Source organism: Ptychodera flava, chromosome 12 (genome assembly GCF_041260155.1).
Source record: "Ptychodera flava strain L36383 chromosome 12, AS_Pfla_20210202, whole genome shotgun sequence".
NCBI classification, from domain to species: Eukaryota; Metazoa; Hemichordata; class Enteropneusta; family Ptychoderidae; genus Ptychodera; species Ptychodera flava.
This window is the reverse complement of record NC_091939.1, coordinates 11,168,704-11,188,919: the sequence shown is the minus strand read 5'-3', so window position 1 is coordinate 11,188,919 and position 20,216 is coordinate 11,168,704. Positions and strand designations below refer to the sequence as shown.

General features: G+C 37.2%; 1 protein-coding gene across 2 annotated transcripts in view; it reads right to left on the bottom strand.

Annotated features, from left to right (window-relative positions):
- LOC139144982 (opsin-5-like) overlaps nucleotides 1-20,216 on the bottom strand; it is a 50,578-nt gene extending 30,362 nt beyond the window's left edge. For both annotated transcript variants that reach the window (XM_070715864.1, XM_070715865.1), the window contains exons 1-2: nucleotides 20,039-20,216; nucleotides 6,215-6,397 (exon numbers count right to left, since the gene is read on the bottom strand). In XM_070715864.1, coding sequence (XP_070571965.1) covers nucleotides 6,215-6,397; nucleotides 20,039-20,054 — 199 coding nt within the window. In that variant the 5' untranslated portion in view covers nucleotides 20,055-20,216. The remainder of the gene's footprint in view (nucleotides 1-6,214; nucleotides 6,398-20,038) is intronic.

Here is a 20,216-nt window from a genome sequence, read left to right as displayed (position 1 = left end):
ACAAAATAGTGATCAATCAATAAAAGTCAAACACTATTCTTTCCCGCCAAAAACCGGCTACGTCACAGCCTGAATTAATCTCTTTACTTTAATGTATTTATGCATCACCGCGTATGCATATGCTCAGATCGATCGCTCACTACTTGAACTGGTCGTCATTGATCCACCCACTGATACAATATATTATAGTAAGAGTAGTCTTGGCAAACAATTCCACCAACTTGCAAGGCCAGACGCGGATACCGTTCATAATGTACAATTTTGAATGTATTTATAGCCTGCATGTTGGCCCTAAATTAGTCTATCAATTACTTTAATAAGTCGATATCTAAATACTACATGGAGACTAAAAAAGCTAGGTAATGATACGCCCCGGGGATAGTCCAAGACCTTAAAACATTGATTTTCGAACTAGTTATTAGAAAATGCCGAAAATTAGAATCTACGTCATAATTTGATGAACGTGGATCTCAATATAGCATATGCACATTACAATATAATGAATGCTTATCATAATATTAAAGGGACAAAGTCGCTCTTTTCGGCCTGTTGTGATATCAAGAAAACGTGGAATACTTGCATAAAATCACTCAGTATAAAAACTGGCGGCGGTACATAGTGTCAAAAAGTATCTCTTTGCTGGACGCAAAAAGGTGATTTCGTTTGTGACTTCTGGACAAAATGGATTTTTATTATTCCGACTTGCTTTCCTATGACAAATAAACACTGGAGTAAGGAAAAGCTGCTATTATTGTCGATATGAGAGGCACCGCCAATAAAGATTTCGTTACAAAAGCTTCTATGAGATCAAAACTTAATCACTGAAACAGTGTATGTTCAGCCACCCATGGTTATATTGCATGTGTGAAGGAACTTCATTTTTGTACAGATTATAAAATGTTTCACCGAATATGTAATCTTTACAGGCGGCAAGCCGAATTGAGATTGTGAACAGTTGACCAGAGTGTCAGCATGTTTCAAGAAGTCAAATAACACAAACTACTATTCATATCTAAGAAAATTCATAGAAAAGCTCTAAAGAGCTATATAGCGACTTTGACCGTTAACCGTAAAATATGACGAATGAACAACATATGGTAATTTCCCTTCACTGCACTACGGTTTTCCATAAGAATTATCTACACTGACCAATCGTAGACGTATAGACGGTAAAGGGTCTGTAAGTTAACTCTAAGTTTGGGTGATTTTTCATTATTTTTATTTTATATGTTATAATTGTAAGTGCTATCCCCTGACATGCATGCTGAATCCCCAACTTTTTAGCTTGTCAACATCTCGTCTATGTATGCAAAATACATTGTTCTTGCTTACATTTGTTAAGAACTCTAGATCTCGTCCGGACCAGAATTCACTCGTAAACAATAACGAGTCTGTACATTGTACAGGCTGAGTTGGCAAGCCGAATATTGTGTATCTCAACTTGCTTAGAGGAGTAGAACAAGAAATTATGGTTGAATTTTTAAAAAAAAAACATTGTGAACAAGTCATTGACAATGACATAGTCCCCCTTGTACTTTGGCATTTGTCACTGGAAGTGACTACAAATTGAAGTCGATATGATGCACATGAAACAAGGAAAGCGGGTACCAAAGCCCTGTCTGTGACTGATGCCCATATTGGATTGGATTGTAAACAATTAGTGGCATAGGGTTATATCATTTTACCAAGTTAGACAGAATTAGGTATGTCATGCCCTGGCTTTTTCAATGTCAAAATTCAACTAATATGCAAGAAACCGGTCCAGGCATGTCTGAGTAATGGCTCTTGACATAAAAAAGTCAGAACGCCAGATGTGAACCAAAAACGTCCTCATGTTCAGTTAATAATAGACTTCTTATGATTAGCTATTGATACTGATAAAATTCAGATGCCTTCCTCGACTGGTAAATCTTTGTATGATCAACATCTGCAGCAAGTGTCATCAGATTTAGTGCAGTCATTCAGAATATAGATCTCTAATTACAAACATTGTTTCCCTATTCAGCCGATCTGGGCTGCCACCCTAATCACAAAAGGTCATTAAATAAGTCAATAAATAATTTATCAACAGGATGTCACTATTCACTTTTACACTACTGGAAGATCAACATCTGTACCATGTTTCATAAAATTTGATGCATGCAATATTTCTGGACTTATCACACTAATTAGGAAAGTTCATTAAATATGCAAATTAGAAATTTATTAACATGATACTGATAAACGTCCTTATTCACAGTTAAAGCAACATGAGCTCAAAATCAATATCAAGTTTCAACAAATCTGGTGAAGTATTTCTTGACATATCAGCCTAATTATGAAAATTCATTAAATATGCAAACACGCAATTAATTGACAAGATATTGCTAAATGTCTTTCTTTGCTATTACAACTTTGAGATCAACATCTGTACCAAGTTTCACCAAGTTTGCTGCGGTATTTCAAGATATAGTACCTTAATTACAGAAATTCACAAAATATGCAAATTAGCAATTTAATGACATGAACCTACAAAATGATTTTGCACACAGTTACAGCTTTGTAAAGAATATCTGTACCAAGTTTCATGAAATTTGAGCCGGTATTTCTTGACATATAATCAGAATTATGAAAATTCATTAAATATGCAAATTAGCAATTAATTGACATAATACTGACAAATGTCTTTGTATGCTATTAGAGCTGTGTGTGACTAACATGTGTACAAAGTTTCATCAAACTTGGTGCAGTCTCTTAAGAAAAGAGCTCTTTTTTTCAAAATCACTAATTATGCAAATTAGCACTAATTATGCGTGCCGTACCAAAAGGAATTGGCTCAGAATCAGATATGCCCGAGATATCTGCGTAGACGGACGGACGGAACCCAAACCATAAGTCCCCCTGGACTTCGTCGGGGGGACTGAAAAGTCATCTAAAGTCAGAGTTACCGGCTCTTTAATATTGGGTAGCAAACCTAGCAATACATAAAGAAAGAAATACCCACTGTACAACAGTGACGCTCTGGCGCTCTGGCGCCGCGGAATAAAAATTCCATTATATCATAGTTCCAGCTTTTTTTATGTAACGTTGACATTTGTTAAGATTTGAGATATCGCGTTTATAACAGCTATACAGTAACTCTGTGTGAATTATGACAATTTCTTCGGTAGTTCTTGCTCCGTGTATCAACTACAATGTCTCTGTCTACTTCCTACCTGGCAATGCATCGTTGTAGGCGACAATTGATTACAGGCCTGGACCTGAATCGCAATGATCGACACTATCATGATGATTGAAGGGGACAGTAAAAACTAAAAGGAAGGACGGCAAAGGACAGCAAAGGCCGATTCGGAACAGAAGATCTAATTAAATGGTGAAACGTATTTTCTGTACATGAATTCATAATTAAATGGAGGATAACATTTTCAGTGCAGGATAATATGTAGGGCAGTATTATCACCCTATTCTCTTACGAAAATATTGACATTCACCTGATTCTACCATAATAACATTGTCCATCGTCCTATTTTGCAGTGAAAATGCCGCCCTGCGTGATATTCTGTACTCATAATGTTCTTCGCCCACATTTACTGTGAAAATGCTGTCCGTCAGCAAATTCTGTGGTGATATTTCATGATAATAATGTTGTCATTCGCACTAATTCGCAGTGAAAATATGCCCTTCATCCCATACTGTGATGAAAATGCTGGACTTCAACCCTCTTTGTACTGACATTACGCCCTCCATCACCCTATTCTTGAGAGCTTACGCTGTCCTTCACTTAATAATAGACTCTGGAATGATAATACAGTTCTCGCCCTTCCTGTATTCGCAGTGCTTCACTGTCCTTCAATGTCTTTCGTTTTAGTCTCTCCGTAGGCAGAGTGTACAGTCTATATTTACAGGTCGTGTATTGAGCTTTTAACACGTGATCAGCAGACCTAGAAACTATAGTTGGAAATGGCGGGAGTTACACTTACAAGGCCTTTAAGTCTAACTTTTGCTATGTATATATGTTACGGCAATGTCATTTTGTCTAGCTATGGTTGTGCTCACATCCACAAGTATAGTAAGTGCCCTTGTGATGAAGTCTTATAAACGACAGAATGCTGCGAGCGTTTCTCACTAACATTTAACATTTAACATTTAACATTAATTATTACTCAACATACACTATCAGAGAGTGTTGTGTAAGGTACAGTACTCTTAGTACAAAGTGGGAAATACTGAATTGCATCAGTAAATGTAATAAATGCAACAATGAACATACATGAGTAAACAACTTTGCAAAGTATCTAATAACCAACTTGGGCAGAGTCACTGGAGGAAGCAATTGTATTTTTCAGGAAATAGTCTAGGACAAGAATCGACATACCGGAAACTGCACTTTTCGTTTTCTATTCTAGAGTGGTAATACGTGCACTGAAATTTCAAGTTGTAAACAATATTTCACGGTCAAGAATAAAAGACCAGGGCCAGGGGGTCACAGCACTGTGAAAAGTTGGCGCCAGAAACAGGAAGTGCCAAAGTTGAAATCTTTACTGATTTTTGAAAATCAAAATGGCCGCTATTTAAGGGAAAATTACATCTTCAATTTTCACAACAAAAATGAAAGAAAGTAACTTCATTTTCTCCACAATCTTCGGAATCAGTAGGTCGAGAGTCGGAACATCCGATCGGAGGTGCACTGTACCGTATTTACTTATTATTTTGAATGATAACTTTTAAACTTAACATTATAATATTCGATCTATTTTCGGATAATTGCATGATCGTGAAGCTGAAAGAAATTTAACTCTTTAATTCTTTCACAATGATTTCTCTATTTACTTGACGACATTAATTAAGTATTCATGATAACAATCTTCGGCAATTATTCTCAATGAATTGTGTAATTGCGTTTTTCAACCGCCACATACTCTTTATTCAAAAAGATGTCATGGTATTATAATTATCCAAAATTCTGAATAATGATGGAATCTGCGCATTTTGAATGTTGTACTGTGAACACTGAATAATGATGGATCTGCGCATTTTGAATGTTGTACTGTGAATACTACGTTGATTAAAGTGGAACCCAAGTGGAATCGATAAAGAATCCAATTCGATTCCGCGACTGCTCAACCAGGAGCAAAGTATTTACAGGTTTAAACCCGGCCTTCGCTAGATCATGGTCATAAAAAGCCTCAAAAGTGCAAGCCTCATTAAAATCTACCGACCAGCTCTTGGAAGGAAGGTTCGATGTGACCAGCATATGACCGATAAATTCTATCAAGGGCAGGAAACTTATAAGCTTAGGATCCGGTCGAGGGACTCCATGCTGAGTGCTTCGGATACTCCTGGCTTTTTAAGGTGTCGCCGATATTTTACCAAAATACAAGCCACATAGATGATCCATAGGAAAAACGATCGCGTTCAGTTCGTGGCAAGGTTGCCTTCTCCAACAAAGGTGAGTAACAAACGCAAAATGTGAATCAAAATGGTATTTCATTTGAAACAACGAATCGGTACCATACTTGTAGATTTTAATTTGCGGCTTGTTTGGTCACAGTTACGCTCGAATGCAATTGGTATTAAAATTTTAGTATTGAAGTTTGCCTCCGGTTGCATAGAGTACACATTTGTCAAACAAAACGTTCGAATTGACCCCGCGATGACCAGGGTTCACCGATAGCTCGATTGGACGTCAATGCCTTCATCATGCCAATTATACTATAGGTTGGGACGTCTACTAGTAATTTCGTAAGAGGTAATAAAGAAGTACACGCAATTTTCAAAAAAAAAAATAAATCAGTCACATTTTAATTTTCGGGCCTGAAAAGGGCTGTAATGGCGAGAGAGTCTCGCTCAAGGTCTCAAGCCATGCGTATTTGTCAGCCCTGCCTTCAGCGATCGCGTTCATGGGAACGATCTATTTGAGTAAACCTGCAAAAATTTGTTGAGAGAGTATGCTCTGCAAAATCCCCACCAGACTCAAATTACTCACCAAACCAGAACCATAATCTCCCCGCAGCGTTATCTAATACTATATTTGCCCCGGCCGCTTGAAGCGAGGATTAATACACTTTTCTGTGTGACTTGCAGTATATTATATCTCATTGATATCTCCTTGGGGTCAATAACATTACAGTTCAACCGGAGAGCACCTCTAGTAATAAATATATTCCTTTTTTTAAATATATGCTCTTGTTTGATATTTTAAAAACACAATGATGAATAATAAACACTGACTTACTGGATAACAGAATTGCGCTTCCAATGACGATATCGGACGTCGGGGACAGTGTCGACAGGAACCCGTCCGGGCCCTCCTCGTTTATTCCAGAGAGATTGGCCGTCTGCATTGCGATAGGCGTCACAGTATTGGTACTACTGTCGAGCAGGACCGACATCGAGGCTGCATCTACTGTTCGGCCGTCTGTTCAAGAGAGAGAGAGAGTGTGTAGTTAACTTACGTACAACCATGAACTCCTCGTTGCTAAGGCAGACGTCGACATACTAGTAAGCTATGTATTACAATTACATCATTGCCGCTTGGCAACCTTATGCAAAGTGGAAGCAAAATAAATGAGCAATCGTAGACAATTTTGAGATCATTTGTAGCAAAATCTCCTTCTGCGTCTTTGTCTCCGTCTACCCATCTGTCTTTCTCTTTCTCGTCATATGTTCATTCATCTATCCTCTAGTGATCTATATTCTATGTACTTGTGTATGTATATTTGTCTGTCTGTCTGTTTGACGGTATGTACGTATAAGCTTATGCGCACATACAGACATATCGGTGAATGAATAGTATGTATGTATGTATGTATGTATGTATGTATGTATGTATGTATGTATGTATGTATGTATGTATGTATGTATGTATGTATGTATGTATGTATGTGTGTGTATGTATGTATGTATGTATGTATGTATGTATGTATGTATGTATGTATGTATGTATGTATGTATGTATATGTATGTATGTATGTATGTATGTATGTATGTATGTATGTATGTATGTATCTATGTATGTATCTATGTATCTATGTATCTATTTATGTATCTATCTATGTATTTATCTATGTATCTATCTATGTATATTGATCACTTATTACTGACATCATATCAATGTGTGGGCCTGTACAGAACTTACAAGGAAAGGGTACGTGCATTCTAGCGAAAAGGGGCACTACTTTTGATATGCAAAGGCTTGGAAGAGGGTCATTTCAATTCTACGCCAATCAGAGGGGTGATCACCTCCCTTTGTGCAAGAGCTAAATTGGAATTTGTACTTTAACAGTGTTTTCTCTAGGTTTCTCTCACAAGGCGGAAATGTCACCCGCTGCTTGAAAATTTAGGGAGGATTTTGTTCTAATTGTGATGCTGCATGATTGTGAATGGTGATCTAATTGGGACTATATCAAATTATGCAAATTTAAGTTACGCAAAATATGATATTTTACGGTATTAGAAAATAAAGGTTATAGTATTTTTTTAACATCAAAGAAAATGCACTCCTGTTACTGTGTTTTTTCCTCCCGAAAGTTCTGAATCAATAAATTAGAAGCCTACACAAATCATTCACACTTTATTAATATTAGTTCAGACACAATTTTTGTAACCTTGAGGCTAACTCTAGTTAATAGGCTTTCAGCTGTATCATATCCTTCTGCAGGTAGTATCACTTTATTATGGCTAAAGATAGTGGATTACATCAAATGTGTGATGCTACATTGTTGACAGTAATCATGAAGCGGAATGCTACTACAAATACTTCGTGTAAATCATCTAAAACCTCATTGTAAGAGGGCGGCATATGGCGCGCTTTTGATTATTTTTTGTGGGGGATTTTTAAATAGACGGGGGGAGGTTCGCGCAATAGTGCGTCCTGGAGAAGACACTGCAATACATTTGAATACACTTTATTTAAATGTGAATGGAAGAGAGCATGGCTCTTGAAGCATATATGTAGATTGCAATCTTATATAATATATATATATATATCTATATTATATATATATATATATATATATATATATATATATATATATATATATATATATATACTATAAGGATTCTTAGCTCTATACTCTCATTTATATGTTTGTTTTATATTTAAATAAGAGTGTAGGGCTAAGAATCCTTTCACTTCTATCTGAAGATTGCAGGATGCATGGAACTTAAGTAACATATATTATTACTTTATACTTCAAGTAAGTTGTATTATTATTATTATTATTATTGTACTTGGGCCTCAGCCCAAGTACATTTGTTTTCATTCCGTGGGAAAAAACTCTGTAAGGTATAACCATTCTGGCTGAGACCAGGGAGGGCAAAATGTCTTGGCTTCATCTTTCTTGGCATAATAAATGGCGTAATGATGCTAACTGAATGGAAGTGCTGCTCTCAGCCAGTCTTGAATAAGTGAGATGTGAATATTAATGCTTCTCTATCTGAGTTTTTGCCACAAAATCTTCTGAATATAATCAAAATGTGCATCGAAATGCAACAATTAATGCACCCTCCGTTTCCTAGGCGATGGCACGACCCTTGCTACACCCACTGGACGAGCCAAAGTGGGAGGGGTAATTTCAGTTTGGTCGAACAAGAGGGCTCGAGACCAGAATTTAACATTTCAACTTGAAACATGTTTAATCGCTGACAAGATGTGGACTAGTGTTAATCAAAGCAAAAGTGTAAAAAGGAAAGGTTTTATATCCCGGACACAATGAAAAACATTACGACTGGAAACTGTACCCCAGTTGAGAATAGTAATGCCCACAGCGATGGAGAACACTTATCCTTGAGCTGAGAAAACCAGACCATCATTTCGAAATAGAGCTGCAGATTCGAGAAGCTCGTTCAAAATAGCTAGGTACACCCATAAAGGGGTGGTTCCGAGTTTTGAGGGCAAATTTCGCCTCCTTCATATAGAAATCGTACGTTTGTTTTTCCAGGAGAACACACCATTTGACACAAAATTTGCATGTAAAGGGGTCGCCAGTAAGCACGTGGTCAAATCTGGCATAAGAAACAATATGAAATGTTGGGTAAAGCCAGTCCAAAATAAACTGATTTGAACTTTTGTGTTTTCTAATTTATACCACTGCAGTAACATTACCTTTTTTTGACAACATCACACAATGTAATACGTTTTGAAACTGAATACTCCGACGTATTCTGTGTCTCCTTTGCTAAAAAATACGGTATGCCGATTACCATGTAAGGAGATGATGACGTCAAGACAGATTTGTAGTGTGTTTGGTCCTGGATGGTGCACGAAGTTTTGTCAAGGTAGCTTGTGTATTTATTTCCTAAATGGGAGAGATTAGGGTCGATCTAAACGAAGGCCGAAGAATGTTATGATACTCTGAGCGAGCTGAACTCTAACGCGAATGGTTGGATAATTTGGAGGATGTCTAGAATGATCTCGTCTCACTAAGATTATTTGGCGGTCAGTATTGAATTTCAACTGCGTCACAAGTTTGCGAAATGAGTATTCCGTCGAACGGTCAACGAACGATATTTTAGAAATCTGGAGACATGGCACATCGCATTTTTATTTTAGTATTTTATATTTTACAAAAGATTTAAGAAGCAATGATTTTGTCGAAAATTCTGAAAAAAAAATACAGGAAGATTTGATCGCGAACACATTTTCACTTGGGGTCAACTAGCCCTGCGTACGCGATGCTGTGTGCTCCGCTACAGCTAATCGCCCCACTCACCACAGCCTTGCAAAGACCCGTACGTTGGGTCGGTGACTTCAAATCCATTTTGGGACTTGACCTAAAAAGCCAAATTACTGCCGAAATTCAGCGTTCTTGGGCCCAAGTCGTATCCCAGCCTACCTCAGCTACTCGATCGCTTCCAAAAATGACAGTCTTTTATTCACTTCTCGTAAATAACCGTCGATGTCGGCAACTCTCTCGCTAGCCCTGCGTACGATGCTGTGTGTTAGCTGTAGCACATAGCATCGTACGCAGGGCTTGGGGTCAACATGGGGTCGCAGCCATGTTGCCTCAAAACTTATTTCTGTCTGCACTCAAAACTCAAAAATGTCGGATATGAACCTGAAAAATCGATGCAATTTTGTCAAACTTCAGCCTTTAGACAAAATTTCATCTAGGTAAGGTAAATTTACTGAAATTTGATCGACAAATATATAATCCTGAGCTTGAACGTGACAGCTCGCCTTCTCCGGGAAGTCAAGCATCCAGCTGCCCATACACAGTTGTCCATATGGCCAGGTTTATGAGATTGTTTTCAAGCGACGGCGGCAGACCGTACGGGGCTCTGGATATGAACCTACCGCCGGTGTAGCTGTAATAACTGTTGCGTTGTTTTTAGTGCCCACGGACGAAGTCCTGGGGGAGTTATAGGTTTGGTCATGTCAGTCCGTCCGTCCGTCCGTCCGTTCACGCAGATATCTCAGACATGCCCTGGTCAATTTCTTTCAAACTTTGCACAAGAATAGTACCCAACCCCTACAGATGCACGTCGATTTGTTTCACAATGCGATCGAATTTGGCCGTGTTAGAGGACTTTTTAGTTTACACCTCCATAGACTCCCATGTATAAGGCAGTTCTCCATAGACTCCCATGTTTAAGGCCAAGAAAAATAAAAATTTATTTCATCGTATTCATATTGCCTTAAGGATGCAGTGACAAAGTTTTTGTCCCCACGGATAAAGTCCAGGTTGCTTATAGATTGGGTCATATCCGTCCGTGAGTCCATCAGTGAGTCCATTGGTTCACGCAGATATCTCAGACATTTTGACAAAATATCATGTGACCTTGGTGACCTTTGACCTCAAATATACATTATTGTCCATAACTCAGTAACCACAAGTGCTAAACCTTTCATATTTGGTATGATGGGACACCTTATGACGCCACATATTGTACCCCATTAATTATGCGCATATCTAATTTTGAGCGAGCCAATAGAGCTAGAGGTCTGATTTTTGGTATATAGAGATAAGTTAACAATATAATTTGTTTGACAAAACGTCACGTCACCTCAATGACCTTTGACCTCAAATATACATATTTGTCCACAACTCAGTAACCACAAGTGCTACATCCTTCATATTTGGTATGATAAGACACCTTATGACACCACATATTGTACCTCATTAATTATGCACATATCTAATTTTGAGCGAGCCAATAGAGCTAGAGGTCTGATTTTTGGTATATAGGAATAACTTAGCAATACAATTATTTGACAAAATGTCACGTGACCTCAATGACCTTTGACCTCAAATATATATATTTGTCCACAACTCAGTAACCACAAGTGCTACACCCTTCATATTTGGTATGATAAGACACCTTATGACACCATATATTGTACCTCATTAATTATGCGCATATCTAATTCTGAGCAAGCCAATAGAGCTGGATGTCCGATTTTTGGTATATAGGGATAACTATAGGGTAGAAATCTAAATGTGCCCATCTAAATATTAGACATCTACCATCGAGAACAAAAGAAATTTGCAGTAATTTGAATATTTAAGGAGTTTAAGCAATTTCCACTATAAATAAAGAACCCCTGCCTCAAACTCCACAAAAGTTGCTAGACATATTTTGCCGTTGTCATGCCATTGCTTCGTTTAATAACCAGTTAATCAAATGCCTAATTGACAGGAGGAAATTCAAGACCATATTTGAATAGTAGTATATATTGTCCTCAAAATTACTCTATCACGGCCCAAGTACTCATTGCCTTCAGCAATACTGCCTTGTTTATTATTATTATTATTATTATTATTATTATTACAAGTTTAGGGGCTATAAGTATTATATAGAAATCTAATAACAGTTCATTGAAGCTGTGGGAATTCTGAAAAAGAGGTGTTCGAATGCAGGCCCAGTAGTGGGCGCGCACAAAACAAGGCATAGCGACTGTGGAGAGTCTATGCCAGTGTATTTGCTGCAAATATACCTTTACGCATGCGCACTCGTTTGCCAGTGTAGTCTGCCAATATGAGCATGCGCAATTGAGTTTACCTGCGCGTGAATGTGTAGTCTATACACTACGTCTCGTGCTATAATCTTGTCGTTAAGCTTTGCATGTTGACAGAAACTGGAATTACTGCAGAGAATACTTTTCAGGACATCACAAGTGAGTCTCTAAGGTAACGAGTAGGACGTTTAGGAAATCCTTTCAGAAAGTTCACGTCGCCTGTGGCCATTTTGTAGAGTATAAGCTTATACGTAACTGGAGCGACGGTGTACAGTATTTCTACTGTACATATTGCCAGATAATATGCGATGGAATTTTGTGTTTCACGTCGTTCAATCATTCAGATGGAAATGCCGGCCTTCTCCAAACTTTGAAAAAAAATCAGGGTGACAGACTTTGGAATGCTAACTCTTGTATAACAATGACGTTGAAGACATTTGTATTCGAGCTCGGCAACATTTTTTGATTTGAGAACTCTCATCATGGCGGATTCACTGAAACAGTGAGTATTCAACACCTTTTTCCTATGTCCATGTAGCACTTGTGCAAAAATAAGTGAGTCCACAGGCTTTTGGCGAATCAATAAATGCGTTTTTCACCAAGCTGAAGGTTAAAAGATGCGTCCGTCACTTTGGGACGAGCTAGATAAATGCAGTCAAACCCAGTTGGGCATAGAAATTTGCTATAGTATGACTTTGTTCTGGAGTCGACCGGCCGTGCGATGGAACTTTGCAACAAAGTTTCCATATCTGAACTGACGTACTTGAATGACAGGCACAGGAAACGATGGCCAATAAAAACGCATTCTCGTTGCATTTTGATAATAGAGAGTCTATGGTTTTAAATAAAAAAACTGTGGTTACCGAAATGGTTACTATGGCAACATAAAACAAAAATGAACATGGAGTTCATGCTGTTATAAATACACTTAGGAGAGCATTTGCATAGTAACTGGGATTACTTTTAATGGACTCAGGAAAAAAATTGAAATTTTACAATGCAAATAGGTTACTATGGAAACACAGGGCAGTAAAAATGGATATTTTGTCTTTCTAATCCGAAATAACCCTTTGGTATAATATTTCTGTTGATTACTGGATTCTTACACTTGATATTTGGTCTTTCTAACCCAAAATATCCCTTTGATATAACACATTCTGTTGATTCCTGGATTTTAGATGGAATCTTTGAAAAACTGGTAATTTTTACTACTGAATGGTTGCCGTGGAAACATCTCACATTAAAATGAGTGTGATTTTTTTTGGTGTGCTAACTAGAAAAACCCTTATTATAAATTTTTACATCAATCAATATTTCTTTAATAGGAATTAGGGAAAAAGTAACATTTTCAATCCCAGAATAGTTACCATGGCAACTCAAAACATTAAAATAAGTCTGGTTTTTGTGTTTTCTGACCCGAACTCCCCCCGCTAGATAATTTTTCAATCAAAGTAACTTTTCATTGGATATTAGAAAAAATGAAATTTTCAACCCCTTAAATGGTTACCATGGAAACATTGGGCGGTAAAATCGATATCATATTTGGTCTTTTCTACCCAAAATACCCTTATGGTGAAATTTTCACGGAAATTGAACATATTATTATTCGCGTTATTATTTCTATATAATACTTATATTAATTATATTAATTATTATTATCTATGACGCTCTGCTTAAGCATCGAGCACTGCGAATTCCCAAGAGGACATCTGTATACTTATATATATATATATATATATATATATATATATATATATATATATATATATATATATATATATATATATATATATTATATATGGATGGATGGATGGATGGGTGGGTGGGTGGGTGGATGGATGGATGGATGGATGGATGGATGGATGGATGGATAGATAGATAGATAGATAGATAGATAGATAGATAGATAGATAGATAGATAGATAGATAGATAGATAGATAGATAGATAGATAGATAGATAGATAGATAGATAGATAGATAGATAGATAGATAGATAGATAGATAGATAGATAGATGGATAGAAAGATGGATAGATGGATATAATATTGTAGTCTGCCTATATGCTTCAAGAGTCATGATAACTCATCTTTGATTTCTGTCATCTATCCTGCTTTTGTTTGTCACGGACTTATAAAGGTTTCAGACTAGGGATCAATCGCCAGCAGAACAATTAATTGTCGCATCGATATCATAGAAAATGATCGAGAACTTCGAACAAAAATCGCAGACACACATAATAAGCTTTATCTGAAGGATTTTGATTATGCAAGATTCGAAAGGAAATACAGCAGCGTTTGTACATGTAAGTTGTCCCTGAACTTTAAGTCTTCATGAAAAAAAACAACACCTAGATATCTGAAGGTAAACCATTATCTGCGATAGATACGGTGTCTAAAGAATTTCCCCCTCTTTTCCATCAACGTTTATCCTTCCCCGTCCTGTTTCAGCAAGTTCCCTATATATCTTTTGCCTTTCGTTTCGTAACTTTTCTCACGTAGAAACATCGCTCGCATTCTCTGCTTTCTATAAATCAACAGTGTTTACAGCGCCAGCGTTTATTCAAAATGTCAGTAGCTGTACTTTTGAGTTTTTTCCACTATCGTTGTTTTGCACGAAAGTTCTTCTCTTACTCCCAAAGTATGATTAAACACCAACGATATAGTTTGTCAACACAGCATTTGTATGTGTAACATGCTCTGCTATTGTTTACGTTTCATTTCTAGTCAGGATGTGTCAAGAATTCACTCGCGAACAATATACACACACACACACACACACACACACACACACACACACACACACACACACACATATATATACACACACACACATATATATATATATATATATATATATATACACATATATACACATATATATACACACATATTATATTATATATATATATATATATATATATATATATATATATATATATATATATATATATATATATATAACTATGCAGTCTACACATGTACAGGGCTGAGTTGACAAGCTGAATACAGTGTATCTGAATATAGCCGACACTAAACTGCTACCCTTTAAAGTAGAAAGCGCCTTGGGGACAGATATTCCCGTTCTCAAACTTTCAAAATTATACCTTTTAGCCTACCACCTGTGGAGGATCATTTTTAAAGCTTATGATGTAAATAAGCTTTTCACCGGCTTAGTTTTGTGAAAATCTGGAATTATTTTTCCCCATAGAGATAACACAGGGATGGCGGCGATTTTGAGTTTCAAATATCGGTAAATATTGGGTAATTTGTTTCGCTGGTATCAAATTTTACTTGCGCGCGGTAACCCCTGATTTGTATTCTTGAGTTTGAAAGACAATAGATTAAAGTTTGCGTGACGAAAGTTTAGGCAAAAGCTGCAGTCTTTCATTTTCCAGGCACGAACTACCTATAATGGTAGAATGCGCCTCTGCTACAGGTATTCAAACATGTTAGCATGAACGAGTCAACAATGCCATACTCGTCGAGAAATGGTCCCAACTTCATCATGTGACGAAAGCGCCAAGATTGGCGCTTTTTTTCCTGTAATGCAACTTCTTTCTACTTTTGTTTTGCCCGTTTTTAAAAGAACGCGTGGGTTATACTAGTAAATGGTAAAATCAACCTTTTCTTCATACCAAGACCAAAAACTAACATATATCAAAAAATCACCTAGGAAGAACTTCCCCTTTAAATGTTCGCAATTATCGTTTTGATCTACCACTTGTGGGGGCTCATTTTGAAGCTCTTAGGGTAAGTAAATTTTCATGAACCGGATTAGTTTTGCGAAAATTGTTTTCCCAGATGTAACACAGGGATAGCGGTAAATTTAAGGTTATTTGTTTCTCTGGTACCAAAATTTTCACGGTGATCGCTGGTATTTTATTCGTGATTTTGAAAAAGAATGGCTGTCTTGACAAAACTTCGAACAAATTAAAGTTTAAATCTTTCAATTTCGAAAAGCAAACTACCTTAACTTTTTAACTGAAGTAAAAATTTCTGTGTAAAATTTCGCAGGATGCTCTAACTAAGATTTTATTCTTGATTTTTTTAAGAACACTGTTCGTTGATATTTTATCTTGCTTAAAAATCTTCCAATGATTCAGAGGGTATTACATCTCTGCGCTAAGTTGGCCGTCAACAATTATAGGTGCATTCATTGTACGCTTGTTAGGGTCACGTGACTGTAACAATTTATACTCGCTTTGCGAGTCGTTTTCGAGCGTTGTAGCGCACAATTATAACACAGATATTCACTAAGGGATGGACCATTAGACCTTGGGAGGGGGGGTGGTCACAATGAAATTGTGAAAATTTTTTTTTTACTATTGTAAATTTCTGAATTTTTTTTTTTCCAATTGAGATTAGCTGTGCAAATTTTTTTTTTCAGAGTAAATTTTCAGATTTATAATTTTTTTTTAGTTTGTCGCTGTCTGAAGATAAAGAGGGCAAAGATGTGGTGCCTAGCACCACAAGCGGCCACGCAAGCGGTCACGGGGGGGAGGTCAGGAGAGGGGTGTCCCCCTGCTGTTGTTGGAGCTTTTGAAAAATGGAGATTAAAATGGTGTTATTTGGTGGCACTTGGGGAGTATTTTAGTGGGGCGAGGTCAGGAGGGGGTGTCCCCCTCCTGCCGTTGGAGCTTTTGAAAAATAGAGATTAAAATGGTGTTATTTGGTGGCACTTGGGGAGTATTTTAGCGGGGGGAGGTCAGGAGGGGGTGTCCCCCTCCTGCCCTTGGAGCTTTTGAAAAATAGAGATAAAAATGGTGTTATTTGGTGGCACTTTGGGAGCATTTTTTTCGGATTACACATCTTCCCTTGAAACATGGTCTTCTTGCTCCTCAGTAGCTTCCTATAGTTTTGAAAATTGACTATTTTGGTTTCCTGGCTTCCCTTTCTAGCTGCGTGGTGAAATGCCTATACATTCACCGCACCAAACATCATGCAAATCTCATGATTTACAATTGATTTTGACAAGCTGAGAAGCTAAAATAAGCTAAATAATATAGTTAAATTTGCATATTTGTGTTTTTAGAGCAATTGTTGCCCTTTTTTGACAAAACATCTATTTCTCTGTAGCAGCATGTCCAAATTGATTGGATGTGTATAGATGTGTTGAAATTTCAATATTTGTCTTTTTAGGGCAATTTATGCCATTCATGGTCAAAAAATCTGTATTCTCTGAAAGGGCTTGTCCAATTTCTTTGAAATTTGCTACACAAAAATGATTATTCATGCAGATTTATTCAGTATTTGCTATTGAGAAACTTTCAAAGTTTAACCCTTTTGTGTGTTTTTGTGTTGCGTTTTGTTGGATAGATGGCATTTTACGTAGTGTATTGTTGAATGTTAAAACATGTGTTGCTGTTGTTTTTTGAGGCTGTTTCTTGAGAAAAAAGAATTGAAAATGCCTTTTTAATAGCAAAATAATACATAATGACTTGATATGTTGTTTTATCATTATTGACGTGTTTCTACTTGTTCACCCATTCTTGCATTCATCATTGCAATGCAATGCTGCGAAAAAAATGAAACTGATGTGGCCTGCATCTGTTTACCTTGATCTTAAAAGGCAAATACAACTTTCTGTCTTGACAACCATACCATAGTTTCAATGTTTTACCTGGTGTACCTGCTTGGTTTGTACGCAGGAAACAAGTAGAAAACAGGCTCTATAATTTCATAATTTTCAAGTGATCAGAATACAAAAGTCCTGAAAAGATAAGATAATCACAACTTCCAGTATAAGGGATACAGTCACTCTAAATGTATAAATTAAAATTAAAAATGTGCCGGGAGGATGTACTAAAAATACAGAAAGTTGCTTTCTGTCGGTAAAATCTAAAAAAAATTCAAAATTTTAAAGACTTTTGCAGATTTTTTTTTTACGCCTTTGTCTTCTTATTTATTTTTTTTTATTTTGCAAACTAGTTTGAAGATTTTTTTTTTCCTAACTTTCTGTTCTGAAAATTTTTTTTTTCTGTTTTTGACCACCCCCCCTCCCAAGATCTAATGGTCCGTCCCTAATAGTCGCATGTCATAAAATGGGATAAATTTAATCTCTTACAAGGTCGGTACATAACAGAGCAGAACAAATTAGGTCATCGTGTGTTTTTCCGAACGAGTTGCAGACACACACGCAGAACTCTCGTACTCAGGCAAAAGGGTGCGTTTGCACCACCTTGTCGTACTGTGCTACATTAAATTTTAACAATGAAGCTACTTGTCATACTAAATTTTACAAATTTTGAGAGGACTGGTGACCCGATAAGAGCAGACACCAAGAGGTCAAAATGGGTAAAGACGAGCGATGATTCTGCACCCGTGCTGAGAAGGAGATAATATAGCCAGCAGGCGCGGCGACAAAAACGGCAAATCAGTTGAAACAATATTATGAGTAGGGTGCTCGACCTGTGCTGACATTCTCTTGTATCAAAAAAAAAGAAAGAAAAAAGAAATTGTGTTATGCTTTAATAAGAGGTAACTATTTGGAAAATTTATAGTAAAGTTACACCTAAACGTTAATTTAAAAGTTTAAAAGTCCATTATGGACGCCCCACAAGTCATGAATGCATCAGTTGTTGGTTAAATATGGATGTCAAATTTGCCTTTCCCATGATCTGTGGCGAAACGGTCCTCTCGTACACAAACAATTAGTAAAAATTGAGATTTTCTTCAGTTTCTATAGTACTACAATTATATAGTAAAGAGGGGCTCCTCATTATTGGCAGGGGGCAGAGGAAAGTCGAAAAGTAACGGAAGAAACGTTACTTTGGCTTTCCTAACGCCTAGGCCAAAAAAAACCCCTAGTGTAAGCATTGCAATTTATATTCCTTATAGACACATTAATTATTAAATTATATGTTAAGTTTGGTAAACACAGTTAATTTTTGTGTATGTATATTCGGCAATGTCATGCTTGACACGTACTCTGCAAACGTAATCGTCGCCAATAACATGGTTCCTTGACTATGAATAGAGATCTCGTGACAAAACAAATATTTGGCATTTCGGAATGTAGCCTGGAAAAAATTTTGCAATTGTAGCTATTGTATATTTATAATATTTTGGGATGTGGCGGTCGTTTGAAGGCTCAGAGTCTGTAGTTTTTCCGCGAGCAATCAGGGGAGGGTACGCATTTTTCACACACCAGTTTTCAAAAAGCACTAGCGCTCACCCACCTCCCGTGAAGGCCCTAACGCGCGCGCAAAAAAAACCCGTCGATGTTCATTTGTTTGACACAGGGAGCATAGAATGTAAATAGGAAATTCCAACAGTTACATATTATAATATATCCGCTAAGTGTCGCCGATCCATATTCTTCAATTATAAGTCGATGTCAGGGTATTTGACCCCAAGGGACTCATAACTTTGGTTTACATATGAGCGTTCGAACGTTTTATTTACAATTTATCGCAAAATTTGCTTAACTATCCGTAATTTTGTTTACGTGGTTGTGGTCGAAGTAAATAAGACGATAATTTGTCAAGACTGGCCAAGCATGAATGACTATTAAAGCCCCATTAGCGGTGTATTTTTGCATTTACTGACAAAAATACCATTCTTCTGTGAGGTGTTTTTGATTCCCGTTATTGAGCCATTTTGTCTTTTTGAAAACTGTCATTATTTTAGTCTTTTGGTGATGGGATTTGCTCGATAAATTAGGGCGCTTACACTTATATTTACGGCAGCCATATTTAAGTTGCAATCACACTTCGGCAATCATTTTTACATAAGTTCCCTTTTTGATACGTAGTTAAAGGGTTGCCCCTGGAAGCCTCTCGCTTTGCTGATGTAATCCTAACCCAAGGGACGCTCCCGGTTACAAGTGATTAATTGCGAAATGCCATCTGTACGGTAATTTCACTCCCGTCGCCATATAGGGGAAGAGAAGCCACAATCACACTGAAACAAAAGCTCATCTGCTTCCCTGAACAACATGTGTGGATTCCAATAAACGTGTTGCTACGCGAAATGTTGCAAAGTTTTATTTTTAAGGCATATTTCAAAAGAAAGCCAATTGGGTTGAGGGGCAGATTGTCCCATCGATATTTGTCTGTTTGTCTTGGTTTTACGTTTCTTATACAACATTCTATCACTTACCTGTGGGATTTGTCATGCCGTATTTTGGAACCTGATTGCCGCCGACAGCGCGATATGAACCAGTTACGCTTTATGTTAAGATGCAACTCTGCTTCAGTCAGTATGTTCCAGCGACGCGTCGTCTGAGTTTGGAGCATGCGCGTCTAACTACACATAGACCGAGGGGCAGAATGCCACT